This window comes from Zalophus californianus, chromosome 8, assembly GCF_009762305.2.
Source record: "Zalophus californianus isolate mZalCal1 chromosome 8, mZalCal1.pri.v2, whole genome shotgun sequence".
Classification (NCBI taxonomy): Eukaryota; Metazoa; Chordata; class Mammalia; order Carnivora; family Otariidae; genus Zalophus; species Zalophus californianus.
The window spans coordinates 101,162,406-101,177,529 of record NC_045602.1 but is presented as its reverse complement, the minus strand read 5'-3'; the positions used below and the strand labels follow the sequence as shown (position 1 = coordinate 101,177,529).

At 35.1% G+C, this 15,124-nt stretch overlaps 1 protein-coding gene across 10 annotated transcripts in view; it reads right to left on the bottom strand.

Annotated features, from left to right (window-relative positions):
* The window catches only part of TASP1 (taspase 1), a 295,328-nt gene that overhangs the window by 35,252 nt on the left and 244,952 nt on the right, over positions 1-15,124 (bottom strand). For all 10 annotated transcript variants that reach the window (XM_027622321.2, XM_027622326.2, XM_027622324.2 and 7 more), the window contains one exon: positions 10,745-10,818. In XM_027622321.2, coding sequence (XP_027478122.1) covers positions 10,745-10,818 — 74 coding nt within the window. Of the gene's footprint in view, positions 1-10,744; positions 10,819-15,124 lie in introns of those variants that run through there.

The window sequence follows — 15,124 nt, the reverse complement described above, 5'->3', positions numbered from 1 at the left end:
TTATGAGGCCATCAAACATTGTTAGAAAAAGTTAATGGTCTCAACACCCCAAAGTCACCTGTTTTACTTAGGTTATACTATTATCTTTTAGAGAAGATACACTTACACAGCAAGTTATACTTATGAATGAAAAAATGCTAAAGGATTACAAATAGTAGGGTAATTATTTCATTGATCCTCATCCAATTTCAGAAAGATCATTTTCCTAAAGCACCAATTCCGCCTAATACAATTCTTTCCATCTCTAAACACACTGAAAAAAAGTGAAATTATAGAAAACTTATGATAGCACACTAGACACTGTGTGCTTTTAACAGTTCAACTGGCAATACTTGATGACCAGGAGTAAATTCATAGACTTAATATTTTAAAATGTATACTTTAATAAATATAAAGTATATAAACAATTAGGTAAGCTTGTTGAAGAAGTTGACCAAGATAAATTAGAAGATACTGGTATCCATCTAGATTTTTTTTCATTTTTTTCAGACTATTTTATTAAAGTTGTTGAATGTATACTTTCTTATTTGTCATTCTGGAAGTCCTTTACTGTAAAGACAATTCTTTTATCTGATAACCATAACAGCAGCCACATTGCTAGTGATTATTCCAGATCTCCATGTTGGATACATTCAATTTCTTCTTGAGACACAAGTTTCCATCTGAATTTCTGAGGCAATGTTTTTATAAATCCTGCAATGTTGTCTTATGAACCCTGCTATATCCACAAATCTGGTGATTTATTCCTTTAGTTGTGTGAAATTACAGAAGGGAGAGTGGTATTCCTACTGATCTCAAAGTTCTGATATTACTGGGTTTAGGATTGTCTCTTTCACCAGAGGACACTGCCTTTATATAGTAACTTTATAGCGAGTCTCAAAATCAGTTAAGTCCTCTAACTTTGGTCTTTTTTAAAGTTGATTTTTACAATTCTAGGTCCTTTGCATTTCCACAGAAATTTTGAAATCAGCTTGTCAATTTCTTATTTAAAAAACTACTAAAATTTTTATTGGGATTGCTTTGAATCTATGGATGAATTTGGAAAGAATGGCTATCTTAACATTATTGAGTTCAATCCGTGAACATGCATATTTTTCCATTTCGTTATGTTTTATTTCTCTCATCAAGGCTTTGTAGTTTTCAGAGGACAGGTCTTGCACATCATTTGTTAGAATCATTCCATGTCATCTAAGAATTTAGATTTAAACAGTTTTTACTTCTTTTCCAACTTTTGTCTTTTATTTCTTTTACTTGCTTTATTGTACTGGTTAGGAATTCTGATAAAATACTAGATAGAAGTAATGAGTGGACCTCCTCTTTGTCTGTTCTCAATGTTAGAAAAAAAGTGTACAGGATTTCACCAATTCGTATGCTTTTAACTGTAGGTTTTTGGTAGATGCCTTTTATCAAATTGAGGTATTTATCAGATTTCTGGTATTGTAAGGATTTTTATCATGAATGGAAGTTGAAATAAGGATATGATATCTAGATGATCATACGGTTTTTCTCATTTGTTTTGGTTAATACAGTAAAGTACAGTTTGATATTTTTAATAGATTTGTTGGGATATTTTAACAGATTTGTTCACATATCATAAAACTCACCCTTTAAGTGTTCATTTTAGTAGTTTTAATACATTTGCAAAGTTGTGCAGCTCCAATTTCAGAACACTTTTATCACCTCAAAAAGAAACTCTGTACCCATTAGCATTCACTCTCACACTCTCCTCCCCCAGCAACCCTAGCAACCACTAATCTACATTCCGTAACATTTCGTTTATCCATTCACCAGTTGATGGGTATTTGTAGCTATTATGAATAATGCTGCTATAATATATCTGTGCACAAGTGTTTGTGTGGTCATAGTTTCAATTCTCTTGGCTATATATCTAGGAGTGGAAATGCTGAGTTATATAGTAACTCTAGGTTTAATTTTTTTTTACTGCTTCTATAAACAGAAGATACCGAATTTTGTATCTTTATTTTCTACTTGCTCTTCCTAAATTCATAATTCTGAGTTGAACTCTTTGGATTTTCTAGGTCTACATCATATCACAAAGATACTGGTGCCTTTTTGTCTGTTCCTTTCTTTTCAGAAGTTATACCTCGTTTCTTTCTTTCCTTTTTTTTTTTTTTAAAGATTAACATATTAAAGGGGCACCTGATGGCTCAGTTGGTTAAGTGTCTGCCTTGGCTCAGGTCACAATCTCAGGGTCCTAGTATTGAGCCCCACATCCGGCTCCCTGCTCAGTGGAGAGTCAGTGGAGAGTCTGCTTATCCCTCTCCCTCCGCCTCTCTCTCCACTTGTGCTCTCTGTCACTCGCTCTCTCTCTCTCAAATAAATAAAATCTTGGGCACCTGAGTGGCTCAGTTGGTTAAGTGCCTGCCTTCGGCTCAGGTCATGATCCCAGAGTCCCAGGATTGAGTCCCATGTCAGTCCCATGTCAGGCTCCCTACTCAGCGGAGAGTCCACTTCTCCCTCTGCCCTTCACCCAGCTTGTGCGTGCTCTCTCTTTCAAACAAATAAATAAATCTTTTTAAAAAATAAATAAATAAAATCTGTTTTAAAACTTCCTTTTTTTATTGTTAGTCACCATACAGTACATCATTCATTTTTAATGTATCCTATATAAATAAAATCTTTTTTAAAAAATAATTAACTTATTAAGAATTCCTGCACCTATGTTTAGGAGGGGTATTGGTCTGTCATTTTCCTTGTAACATGTTTGTCAAATTTTGATACTGAGGTTACGCTCACATTATAAAATGGGTTGGAAAGCATTCCCCCTGCCTTGTTTTCCCAAGATAATAGTTGAAAGATTGTATTATTTTTTCCTTAAATGTCTGATATAACATACCAGTGAAACCATCTGGGGATGAAGTTTTCTTTGTGAGAAGATTTTGATTATAAATTCAATTTCTTAATTATATATATGCTTATTTCCAACTTTCTGTGTTAGATTCCATTAAGTTGGGTTTTTTCAAAGAATTTATGAATTTCACCTAAGTTACTGAATGTAATAAAGTTGTTCATTTTATCACCTTATTATCCATTTAATGTCTGTAGGATCTATGATTCTACACTAATATTCCTCTTTCATTCTTGGTATTGGTAATTTGTATTATTTTCTGTTTTCTGACCATTCTTTCTAAGGTTATTTCAATTTTATTAACTTTTTTCAAAGAACCAATTTATGGCTTTGTTGATTTTTCTCTATTTTTAATTTTCTACATTATCTTTTTTTACTTTTATTTTGATTATTTTGTATTTATTCTCCTTAAAGCTTAAGATGGAAATTTAACATTTATTTAAATTTTCTCAAAATAAAATAAAATAAAATAAATTTTCTCCTCTAAGCATTTAAAGATATACTTTTTCTTTTAATGTTCTCATTGTATCCTATAAATTCTGACATGTTGTTTCCATTATCATTCCATTTGAAATAATTTCTAATTTCTTTTGGTGAGTATTCCTTATGAACTTGAAAAGAGTAACTTGTTGAGTGTGGTGCCTGAAAATATCACTTAGGTCAAGTTGGACCATAGTGTTGTTCATACACTCACTAATTTTTATTCTACTTAATACTGAGAGAGGGATGTTAAAATTTCCAACCATATTGTAGATTTGTCTCTTCCTCCCCTATAGTTCTCTCAATTTTTTCTTCCTTTACTAGGTACATACATCATTAGAATTTTTATGTCCTCTTGATGAATTGGCCATATTATCAATATGTAATGTCCTGCTTTATCTTATAATGTTTCCTATGTCTGACATTAATATAGCCACACCAACTTTCTTATGTTTAGTGTTTGCACATACATTTTTTCCATACTTTTACTATCAATTTTGTCTGAGTCTATTTAATGTGCATTTCTTATAAACACTATATAGTTGGGTCTTCTGAGATTGTTTTCAATATGAAAATCTCTGCCTTTTAAATTGAGTGTTTAGTTTATTCATATTTAATGTAACTATTGCTAAAATTGAGTTTAAGTCTTTCAGTATTTGTTTTCTATTTGTCTCATATGTTCTTTGTTTTTCTATTCCTCTTTTCTGACCTATTTTTTGGTTGAGTATTTTGTAGTATACTTTCTTATATGTCTTGTACTGATTTTTTTATGTTTAAATTTGTTATCCTAGAAATTAAAAAGCATCCTTTACTTATCTCAAACTACATCCAAATACTAACATACTGTCTTATAAACAATGTAAGAACTTTACAGCTATATAATTCCAAATGCACATATCTTAGACCAGTTGTTATAGTTCCACAGGTCAGACACTTTCTTCAGTTTCTTAAATTCATTTTCCATTTTGTGCTCAAGTTTGGACAATTTATACTGACTGGTTCTCAAGTTCACTAATCATATTTTCCACCTCAATCTCCTGTTAAGTCCATCAAATAAGTTCTTTGTTTCTGATATTGTACTTTTCAGTCATTCCATTTCCATTTTGTTATTTCTTTTTATAGTTATCATAACTATTTTATAATCCTTCTCCACTAATTCCAACATCCAGGTTATCTGTGGGGATAAGCTTCCATTGACTGATTTTATTCTGCTCCTTCAGAGGACTCATAAATTTTTTAAAAATTTTTAAGATTTATTAATGTATTTATTTTAGAGAGAGAAAGGGTAGGGGGAGGGGCAGAGGGAGAGAGAGTCTCCTAAAGCAGACTCCCCGCTGAGTGGGGAGCCTAACGCAGAGTCAGTCCCAGGGCACTGAGATCATGACCTGAGTGAAATCAAGAGTTGGCTGTTGGGGCACCTGGGTGGCTCAGGCATTAAGCATCTGCCTTCGGCTCAGGTCATGATCCCAGTGTCCTGGGATTGAGCCCTGCATCGGGCTCCCTGCTCAGCGGGAAAGCCTGATTTTCCCTTTCCCACTCCCCCTGCTTGTGTTTCCTCTCTCACTGTCTCTCTCTCTGTCAAATAAATAAATAAATAAAATCTTTAAAAAAAAAAAAAACAGTTGGCTGCATAACCGACTAAGCCACCCAGGTGCTCCAGAGGACTCCTAATTTTTATTGTATGCCAGACACTGCATGTAAGAGAACAGTAAATTATATTCAAAATAGATAATATTTATCCTAAGAAAATGGCAAACTCCCTCCCTCTATGTTAGGACTCTGAGTCAGTCTAATCTCTAGGTGAGCTGGTTCTGCACTTTGTGGTAGTTTTAGATTTAGTTCACTATTGGCTAATATTTTGAGGTCTGGATCAGGAATTTCCCTTAAGCAAGGTCTGGGATCTGAGCCCTGATGAGATTCTGAAGACTTTTCTATGTCTTATAATCCAGCTGCCCATATTCTAATCATGGGAGATTTCTCTTTGTTATAGCTGAGCCACCAGATTTCTGGATTGCTTAGGTTTCTCTTTGCTCTTGATAACCTCCCCCAGCTTTCCATGCCATGGCATATTTCTTCACCCTGTTGCCCAGGCACTAGACTTCAACTGTATGCTGCCTTGCCCTTGAAGGTCCTATATACCTTGTAGGAATAAGGGAGGTTTCTTCTCATTTCTTTTTTTTATCCCAGCCTTTTCTTGCAACTGCCTTGTATTTGATAAAGGGCCACTATACCTCAGGGAGATGTCTCTCAGTTCTCCCGCGCTACCTCCAGTCTTTCTTTGGCTACTGCCATGTACTTGGTGCAAATCCTACACACCTTGATGAATCACTCTCAGTTCTTTGCCATGTTCCAAGCTCTTGGTGTGCTCATTTGGTGAAGGCTTCATAGGGAAGAACTGGTGGTGGGTGCAAGACTCACCCTGTGACTGGGGCTTCTTAGGATTTTAATCTGTCACACCACTCACATGAGGCTATAAATAGTTCATTGAAAGTTTGGCTGGTTTCTCTTTATATTCTTCTAGGTCAGTTTTACTCCTCTTCCCACTGTTCTGCCAGAAATAAATCAGTCAAGAGGTTTTTTCTGTCCTAAAAGTCTTTCTGGGCCTTAGTTCACTTAGGTTTTTCTAGCATATTCAGTTTTTTGGATGCTTTCTTAAATTTATGATTTTATAGTTTATCCAGCTCATTCTCATTGTTGGGGGTAGGAGCAAAAGTGTCTTCATCTTAATTGGGAATGGAAATCTCTTTCTCAATTCCTTTGATAACTGCTTCTTGTTTACCTCCCATTTTATATTTGTCTTCCTCTTATGATTTTATTTGAGAGGTACATTAAGCCTAACAAAAAATTCTCAGAAATCCCATCTGTTCTAACCCTTCTAAATAGATGTTTATCGAGATTTTTTTAAAGCCTCAGAAACTATCTTCAAAAAAAACAAAACATGGTAAATACACTACATTGGGATTGCAAAAATTGTACTGAAAATTGAATAGCAATATATCTGCTTATGTAATCTGGAATGTAGAATTTAGAATTTTGCAGATTGCAGATTGGAGGCAAGTATCTAGGATCATAATATATTCAAATATCTATAATATATATAATATATCCATAATATATCAAGGACTAAATAGAATCCAGTCAACCATATTCAGAGAGACAGATTTTATTTCTTTGTTGTTATCGTACTTTATCCCAGAAAGGACTTAAGGCATAGTAAGGTATTCTTATTCTCATTTTACAGATGAGGACTCTTGAGTTCCCAAGAGGCAGAGTGATCACACTAAATAAACAGAGTTGGGGGAGAACCCAGGCTCCAGCTACCTGGCACTGCACTCATTCCAATACTTATTCATTTCAAAACTTATCAAATGTGCCATAATATCCAAGGGTGATATATTTTTAAAAATTTCTATGCAAAAACAATTTCAAAATTACAGAATAGTTCAAGGAACATCCATACATCCTTTACCCAGGTTCACCTATTGATAACATTTTGCTCTATTACTTTGCTATCTAACCATTCATCCATCCATCCATATATTTTTTCTGGACCATTAAGAAGATACTGTATATATTATGGCCCTCTATCCCTAAATACTTCAGTGTGTATTTTCTAAGCGTGAAAATATTTCTTTATATACCACAGTACAGTTATAACAAATTTAAGAATGATACAACACTTTTTACTATCTATATTTCAATTTTGTAAATTGACCTAATAATGCATTTATAGAATTTTTCCCCTCCCATGTAGGATCTAGTCTAGGATCAAGTATTGCATTTAGTTGCCAAGACTCTAGTATTATTTAATCTGGAGCATTTCCCTCAGCCTTTGTCTTTTATGACACTGACATTTTTTAAGAATATAATCCCTTTTTTCTTTCTTCATAGAATGTTCTTCATTTTAGATTTGTCTGATGTTTCTTTGTGATTAGATTCAGGTTATGCACTTCCAGATGGAATACTACAAAAGCGATGTTGTGTCTTTCTCAGGTTATCACATCCAGAGGCAAATGATGTCCATCTGCCCCTCACCAGTCACATTAATTTTGATCACAAGGTCAAGTTGTTGCCTGGTTTCCCCATTATATATATATTATTTTTTCTGCAACTAATAAGATATCTGTGGGGAAACACTTTAAGACCATAAAACAGCCTGCTCTTCCTCAAGAATGAATTTTTATAACAGTATTTTCACTACTGTTATAGAAAGTTATAAAACTGTAAAAGAAACCTAGGTTTCACTTATTACACTTCAATAAGTTCCATGCCAGTTTTAACATCTGTTTTTATTACAGTAGTCCATGCACACTGGGTGTTTATTAAAAACTGTTCATTAACTACTATCTGGGCAGGATATAGGCAATCTGATTTTTAAATCCAACTGGTATCAATGCCCTAATTTTGGTTTAATAAAAAAAAAATCTCTAACTTATGCTACAGAAGGTTTAGAAATTAAATTAAAATGATATAATTAAAAGAATGTTCTATATGAAAAAGAGAAGAAAAGAAAAGAAAGAAATTTGTAAAAGAACCTACCTCTATTTATTCAAATTGTATACAGACTCTGGTTACAATAATATTTATTATCCAGCTTTTTTAAAGCACTATGATTTTGAGGTGAGCTTTAATTCAAGGCCTTAACTTAGACTGAACATAGCTAGCTTATATAAAATGTTCAAATGGCCAGGTGGCTTTAGTTTCTGAGTTTGGTAACAAGAAGTCCAAATTAAAAAAAAAGAAACGAAAAAAACTTTTTAGAAATAGTTTTTAAATTTAAAAAATGTGTGTGCTTTGTTGTTGTTGGTTTTGTTTTAGTTCTAGTTTTTAAATATGCCTTCTTTCTCATTTGCTACCATGGATCTCAATATTATGTGAGAGCATGTTTCACAAACCAGTCATCATGCTGAACGGGCATGCCATTAATTCAACAACTTTTTCATAGAAGTCAGGAAACCAGAGGGGTAGGCCAAAAGCTTACTTTCTTATAAGGAATACAAACTTTGCTATAGCCGCTTTCTCTTTTGAGCCCAGCTTCTCATTTATAACATTGTCTTACTTGCAATACAATAAAATTCCAGCCTTTATGACAGAAGAGATGGGTTTTTTTGATCAATAGAATTCAGCAGCCAAAGCATTAGTGTTTTGGGGTTTTTTTTCTTTCTGGAAAGCATTTGCAGCCACAGGCTCAAAGGAGGAAGAAAGGGAGAGGGATTAACTCTCTGCAAGGAAGGTCAAAAACATAATTTACAAGTGAGGCAAGAGGAGCAGCTGTATCTGTTGGCCCAATCAAGACTACCAGCTGGAGAATTTACCAGCAATATGAAAACCACGTCCACCAGATGTCAAGCAATGCAACTAGAGGCCAAACATCTTTGGGCTCAATGCAGGACTCTCCACTCTCTTTACTACCCATATTTCATGTTAAATAGTAAGGTGTCTTCCACAGGCCACCAGCAGGGATAACTAGAACATTTCCGCTCAAGGGACTTAATAACATGATGGTGTACCCCCATCAGACTACACTGGCTTCAGTACTAAAGTCTACCTCATATATGTTCCTTTATTAAAAAGCAATTTTAGCTTAGAGTCAATATGTAAGGGGTGAGAGAAACTTAAATGGCTGCAAGCCATTACTGTGGCTTCTCAGGCTTATTTTATAGTTGGGAATGGTTTTGTCATTGGGAAGAAAAGAATGTTCTGAAAATACTTTTTTGAATAACCATTTTTCCACTCATTCTTTAAGCCTGTGCTGTTCAATACGGTAGCCATTTCACCACATGTGGCTATCTAAATTAAAAATAAGTAATTTAAATTAAATTTAAACTAATTTAAAATTCTGTTCCTCAGGCATACTAGCTGTATTTCACGTGCTCAATAGCCACATATGACTAGTGGCTAACCTACTGGACAACACAATACAAATATAAAACATTTCAGTCATCACCCAAAATTCTATTAGGCAATGTTACTCTAAACTCAAAAATCATCTTTATTTTCTGTTTGTTTGTTTGTTTGTTTGTTTATTTATTTATTTTTGAGAGAGAGAGAGAACAAGTGGGGAGGGTGAGGAGCAGAGAATCTTAAGCTCGCTCCACGCCAGCAGAGAGCCCGAACACAGGGCTTGAACTCACAAACCTGAGTTCATGATCTGAGCTGAAATCAAGAGTTGAATGCTTAAGAGACTGAGCCACCCAGGCACCCCTCAAAAGTCTGCTTTAAAACAAGCAGCTATAATTTCCTTCTGTATATGCTATGAAACAAGGCAATTTCCGTGCAGTCTCCTATAAAATAAGTCTACTAGTATAATATGAATATTGTATTAGGTGAGGGTAAGACAAAGAGGAGGAGAACTCAGTAACATTGTTACAAATATAAGCCAATCTTTGTCTGATGAAATGCTCTTGATGCTACTGGCTTGCTGGATAATATACAGAGGCCAGACTGGATGGGTTAGTTAAGTAACAAATAAATTAGCAATAAACTGACATGTATCCTTAATTTGTTACATGTATCCTTAATTCGTTAATGATTCAATCTATATCAGACATTTATATCAGAAGTTTCCTTACTTATATTTCCAAATGTGCAAAATAAATTATGTCCTTTAAAAAAGAGGCTGCCCAACTTCACAGCTTTGCAATTGAGGTACTTAATACCAAGTAAACATCATATGCCACAGCTGTTTCTAAAAATTTTATGAAGAAGAACATGAATCCAGTATAAACTAAAATCCATAAATTATATTTCTTATATAGACTCACCCATCATGGATGCAGGGAAACCAAGCAATGCATGAGAAGCTGTGTATGTCTATGTGATTGTTGTGACTCACTGAGGGATGCATGCCACAGGCACGTGTCACACAGAGTACAGACCTTTGACTCTGCTCACGAGGACACGGTGCCAGGGCATGCCAGAACACACCAGAGCACTAGACAAGTCATATGTGCAAGCACCTCAGCCACCTCCACCCTTGCACATGCAGGGTGATGGTCTGGCACTCAGCTTTCTTTACCTCAGTTTCCTTGATCTATTCCAACACTCCCTGCTAAATCACTCAGCCCTGTCAGCCCATCAGCTCTACTCCCATTTTCTCTTTCCAATCCCCAGTTTCTTCTTTTCCAGTTATTCACGATGGCTGAGGAAGAACAAGGTGAAAATAAAGGGGGTGGGGGTAGTGTTTCCTAATCTCCCCTGCTCTGTCATCAAAAGCTAAAAAGATCTGCTGTTTCTCTTTGGGATCATTAACTGTTCTTAATCAGATTCTCATAAAGATCACAGAGCTACTCCTCAACAGAGGCTGAAAAAAATACATTTTTATCAACTTCACTGGTTAGAGGTTCATGCAACAGCTGCAAGGTTTTCAGGTTATGCCCCAGTTTTCCCGCTTACCTTGGCTTTCCCATCCTGGGCTGACATATATCCAACACACATGCTCTCTGTCGTGTGGCTCCAAAGAAATTCCACTGCCATGGAAGAGAACACAAATAGGCACATTCAGATCACAGATGGAAAATAAATCTTTGCTTTTTAATAGAACAGTTAAAGATGGCTTTATATTTTAACACACTCAGTTCCCTACTTTCCATTTGGTCCTTCATAAATGTCAAGATGATTTAGTACTCAAAACTGTGTAATGCCATTTACTATGAAATGAAAAATGTATTTCTTTCTTGTCAAAACTTATGATTATTACATGTAAAATAAATGCTCTTCTGTTTGAAACCTGTAGCCTTAAACACACACATGCACCACATACTCATACATACAGTACACAATGATTTAGCATATGTAATATTCCATAACGCTGTTTCCGTAGTTTCCTTTACCACTAACACACACACACACACACACACACACACACACACACACACACACACACACAGTCTTGGTTTCTAAATACCATTCTCCATAAAAAGGAACCAAGATTCTTTGAATGGAGAATGTTCATTCCAGGGCTGGGGCAGAGAAAATATAAAATGAATCTGGAACATCTTATTGTGCCAGAAAGTAAGGAAGTGCTCAAAGAATGATGACAACTTATCAAAATGACCCAGACGTCAGCCTGAAGGGGCTCCCACCAGTCAAATCAGTGTCAAACTAAGTATCAAAATAAATAGTAATGAATTATCACCACTGAATAAAATAGGAACCAATGAGCCCATACTAATGCAAATAAATAAATGAATAAATAAATGGGGGAGAAGAGAAAGCTCTTCCTTGTAGCAGAATGCCAACTAACAAATACACAAGAAATAACAAGAGTTAGAAAACCATCATGGTTGCTAAAATGGGTGACAATTTGAAGAGGAGCAAACTATTTACATAGTCTCAAAGTATCTCTCCATGAAGTCCTTACTAAATGTAACGAGGGAGTTTAAGTTCACTGTGGAGAAACCAGTGAAGCCCCCCTAATCAAATGATCGAAACTCACATCACCAGTTAAGGGAAAATCAACACCATGTGCCTTCTGGTGAGACACTGTGGGACACACCACCACTTCTGTGGTACTTCTGCCAAAACTGCAGAACCCAGACTGCATGAGGAAACAACACACAAATCTGATACAGGAACACTACTAAATAACCGGTTTGAACTCTTCAGAAATCAAAGTCAACTGATACAAAGGAAGTTGAGATAAAGGAGATATGATAACTAAATGCAATGTGTTATCCTACATTGGTCTGTGGGGAGATGTCACAGGGACATTGAGACAACTGATGAAATTTAAGAAGGGACTACAGATTAGGTAATAATGCTGTATCAATATTAAATTTTATTATTTTGATAACTGTATTGTGATTATTTAGAAGAATGGCCTGTCCTTAAGAAATATACACTGAAGTGTTAGGAGTAAGGACAGCAGACATCCACCTTGACTTCAAATAGTTCAGAAAAAAAAAAATACATGTTTCAGTGTGTGTGTGTGTGTGTGTGTGTGTGTGTGTGTAGAGGGAAGAGAGGAGAAGGAAGGAGTAAGGATGGAAAAACAAATGGGGTAAATAAAAACAATGGGTGAATCTGGGTAAAGGAATAGTGGGTGTCCCTTGTACTATTCTTGCAACTTTTCTGTAAGTTTGAAATTATATCTAAATAAAAAGTTACAAAAAGAAAAATCCACAAACATACAGAGATACACACAAAACTCTGTCACCTTCAAGTATATATACTTTCAAAATTCTAAATTTTTAAAGGCATTTTTTAAGTTTTGACATACTTCTCCAACAAAAATTTCAAAACTCCCTGATAATAAAACTGCATTGCTCAAGACTAAACCCTCTGGGTCCCAGGCCATCCATCTGTTTATATCTCTGAGCTAATTAAGCCTGAAGACAAGTGTTTGAGTTGAGATACAACTGTGGGATCAGTGATCCTAGACTCTGAAGGCTTTGCCAGACATGTGGGGAATAAAGAAGCAGTAAGGGGCAAAACTGAGTTCCTCAGATACGTGGCTCATTCCCTCATCATTAATTAATTATCAAACCTGCCAACCTGCTCAACAGACGCTCCAGTGAAGAGTGCAGGAAAACAGTGTCACGCAATGAAGCAAGTTCTCTTCAACAGATGTTTTTTCTTCCTCACACATCTGCTTTGAACTTCAAAAAAATCTTGAAGTCCAGAGCAAGGTCTGGGATATTCTAAATTGCCTAACAGAGCACAGGCATTCAAGTCTTACTGAATTTCCTTAAAGTACTGACAAAGTAATTGTATTTAAATACAAAGTTAAGGCATTTCTAAAATTGTGACTTCTCCTTATTCCCCAAATGTTAAGGTGGCTCATGAACTAGCCATGGAAAGAAAAATATATGGAAATATAGTTGATCTAATTATAAAGGTAAAGGATAAAAACATTACACTTTATTTTTAAAGATACAATTGTGCTTATTTTAAATGCATTATTCTCTCTAAAAATGTAGCCTGCTTTAAGGAAATGTAATATATAAAAAAATTCAGAATTATGAAACAGGATAAATTGGGTACAGTGACTGACTTCATTAAACAATAGTTTTATATTGAAGGATTTACAGTGAAGTTTCTAGACATAGTTTAGGAGTTCTTAAAGAAAGTAACTGTCTAGAAATTCAAACTTCATTTATTCTTTTCACAAACATTTATTACCAAAAAATGTATTTTTGCAATGTGCATTGTACTGACACACTATTTTTAATGCCTACAATTCAAATATGGATGTATGATTTACTAGTTCAGGCTAACTTGAGAAATCAACAGTAATCGTTTACAATTTAAATTATAGAATGCTTTTGAAAAGAAATCCTGTTTACTTAAGTGTATGTCTTAAGTTAATTTAACAAAATATTTCTTGATCAAGGGCTTTAGGGAAGCAGGAGAGAGAGGAACTAACAATGAGAATCCATCATATGCCAGGCACTGTCTCTTGTAATAGAACACAGTAAGGCTTGGATGGGGAACCTGAGGCTAAGAGCAGGTAAGTAACATGGCTTAGGTCATTTTAGTAAGTGCACAAACTACAATTCAAACAGGACTTTGGATTCCAAAACCTGGTGACCTTCCATTGTTCTACTGCTTTGAAATTTACACAGTTTAAAAGATTTATAATCAGTGTTGTATATTGCAAGGATTAAATTCATTAAAAATACCAAAGGACCAACAAAACATCAAACACAACTCTTAGGTATCTCTTAAAAAAAGCTTTTATTTTTATTTTTTTAGAATATATTTTAATTTTTATTTTTATTTAAATTTTAGTTAACATACAGTGCAATATTGGTTTCTGGAGTAGAATTCAGTGATTCATTATTTACAAACAACACCCAGTGCTCATCACAAGTGCCCTCTTTAATACCCATCACCCATGTAACCCACCCCCACCCACATCCCTCCATCAACCCTCAGTTTGTTCTTAAAAACAGTTTGTTCTCTATTGTTAAGAGTCTCCTATGGTTAGTTCCCCTTTCTCCTATTTTCCCCCCTTCTCATATGTTCATCTTTTATGTTTCTTAAATTCCACATATGAGTGGAATCATATGGTATTTGTCTTTCTTTCTCTGAATGACTTATTTCACTTGGCATAATACGCTCTAGTTCCATCCACGTCATTGCAAATGGCAAGATTTCATTCTTTTTGATGGCTGAGTAATATTCCACTGTGTATATTTACCACCTCTTCTTTATCCATTCATCAGTCGATGGACATTTGGGCTCTCTCCATAGTTTGGCTATTGTTGATAATGCTGCTATAAACACTGGGGTGCGTGTACCCCTTCAAATCTGTATTTTTGTATCCTTTGGGTAAATACCCAGTAGTGCAATTGATGGGTAGTAGGGTAGCTCTATTTTTAACTTTTTGAGGAACCTCCATACTGTTCTCCAGAGTGGCTGCACCAGCTTGTATTCCCACCAACAGTGCAGGAGGGTTCCCCTTTCTCTGCATTCTTGCTAACATTTGTTTCTGTGTTGTTAATTTTTGCCATTCTGACAGGTGTGAGGAGGTATCTTATTGTGGTTTTGATTTGTATTTCCCTGAAGATGAGTGATATTGAGTATCTTTTCATGTCTGTTAGCCAACTGGATGTCTTCTTGGGAAAAGTGTCTATTCATGTCTTCTGCCCATTTACTAACTGGGTTATTTGTTCTTTGGGTGTTGAAACTGGTAAGTTCTTTATAGATTTTGGATATTAACTCTTAAAACTGTAACAAAACCCAGGGGCTACAAAAGACAAGATCAATACATTTGACTACATTAAAAATGTTTATGATATTTCCTTTTGCCATATGGGGGAAAAAGGTCAA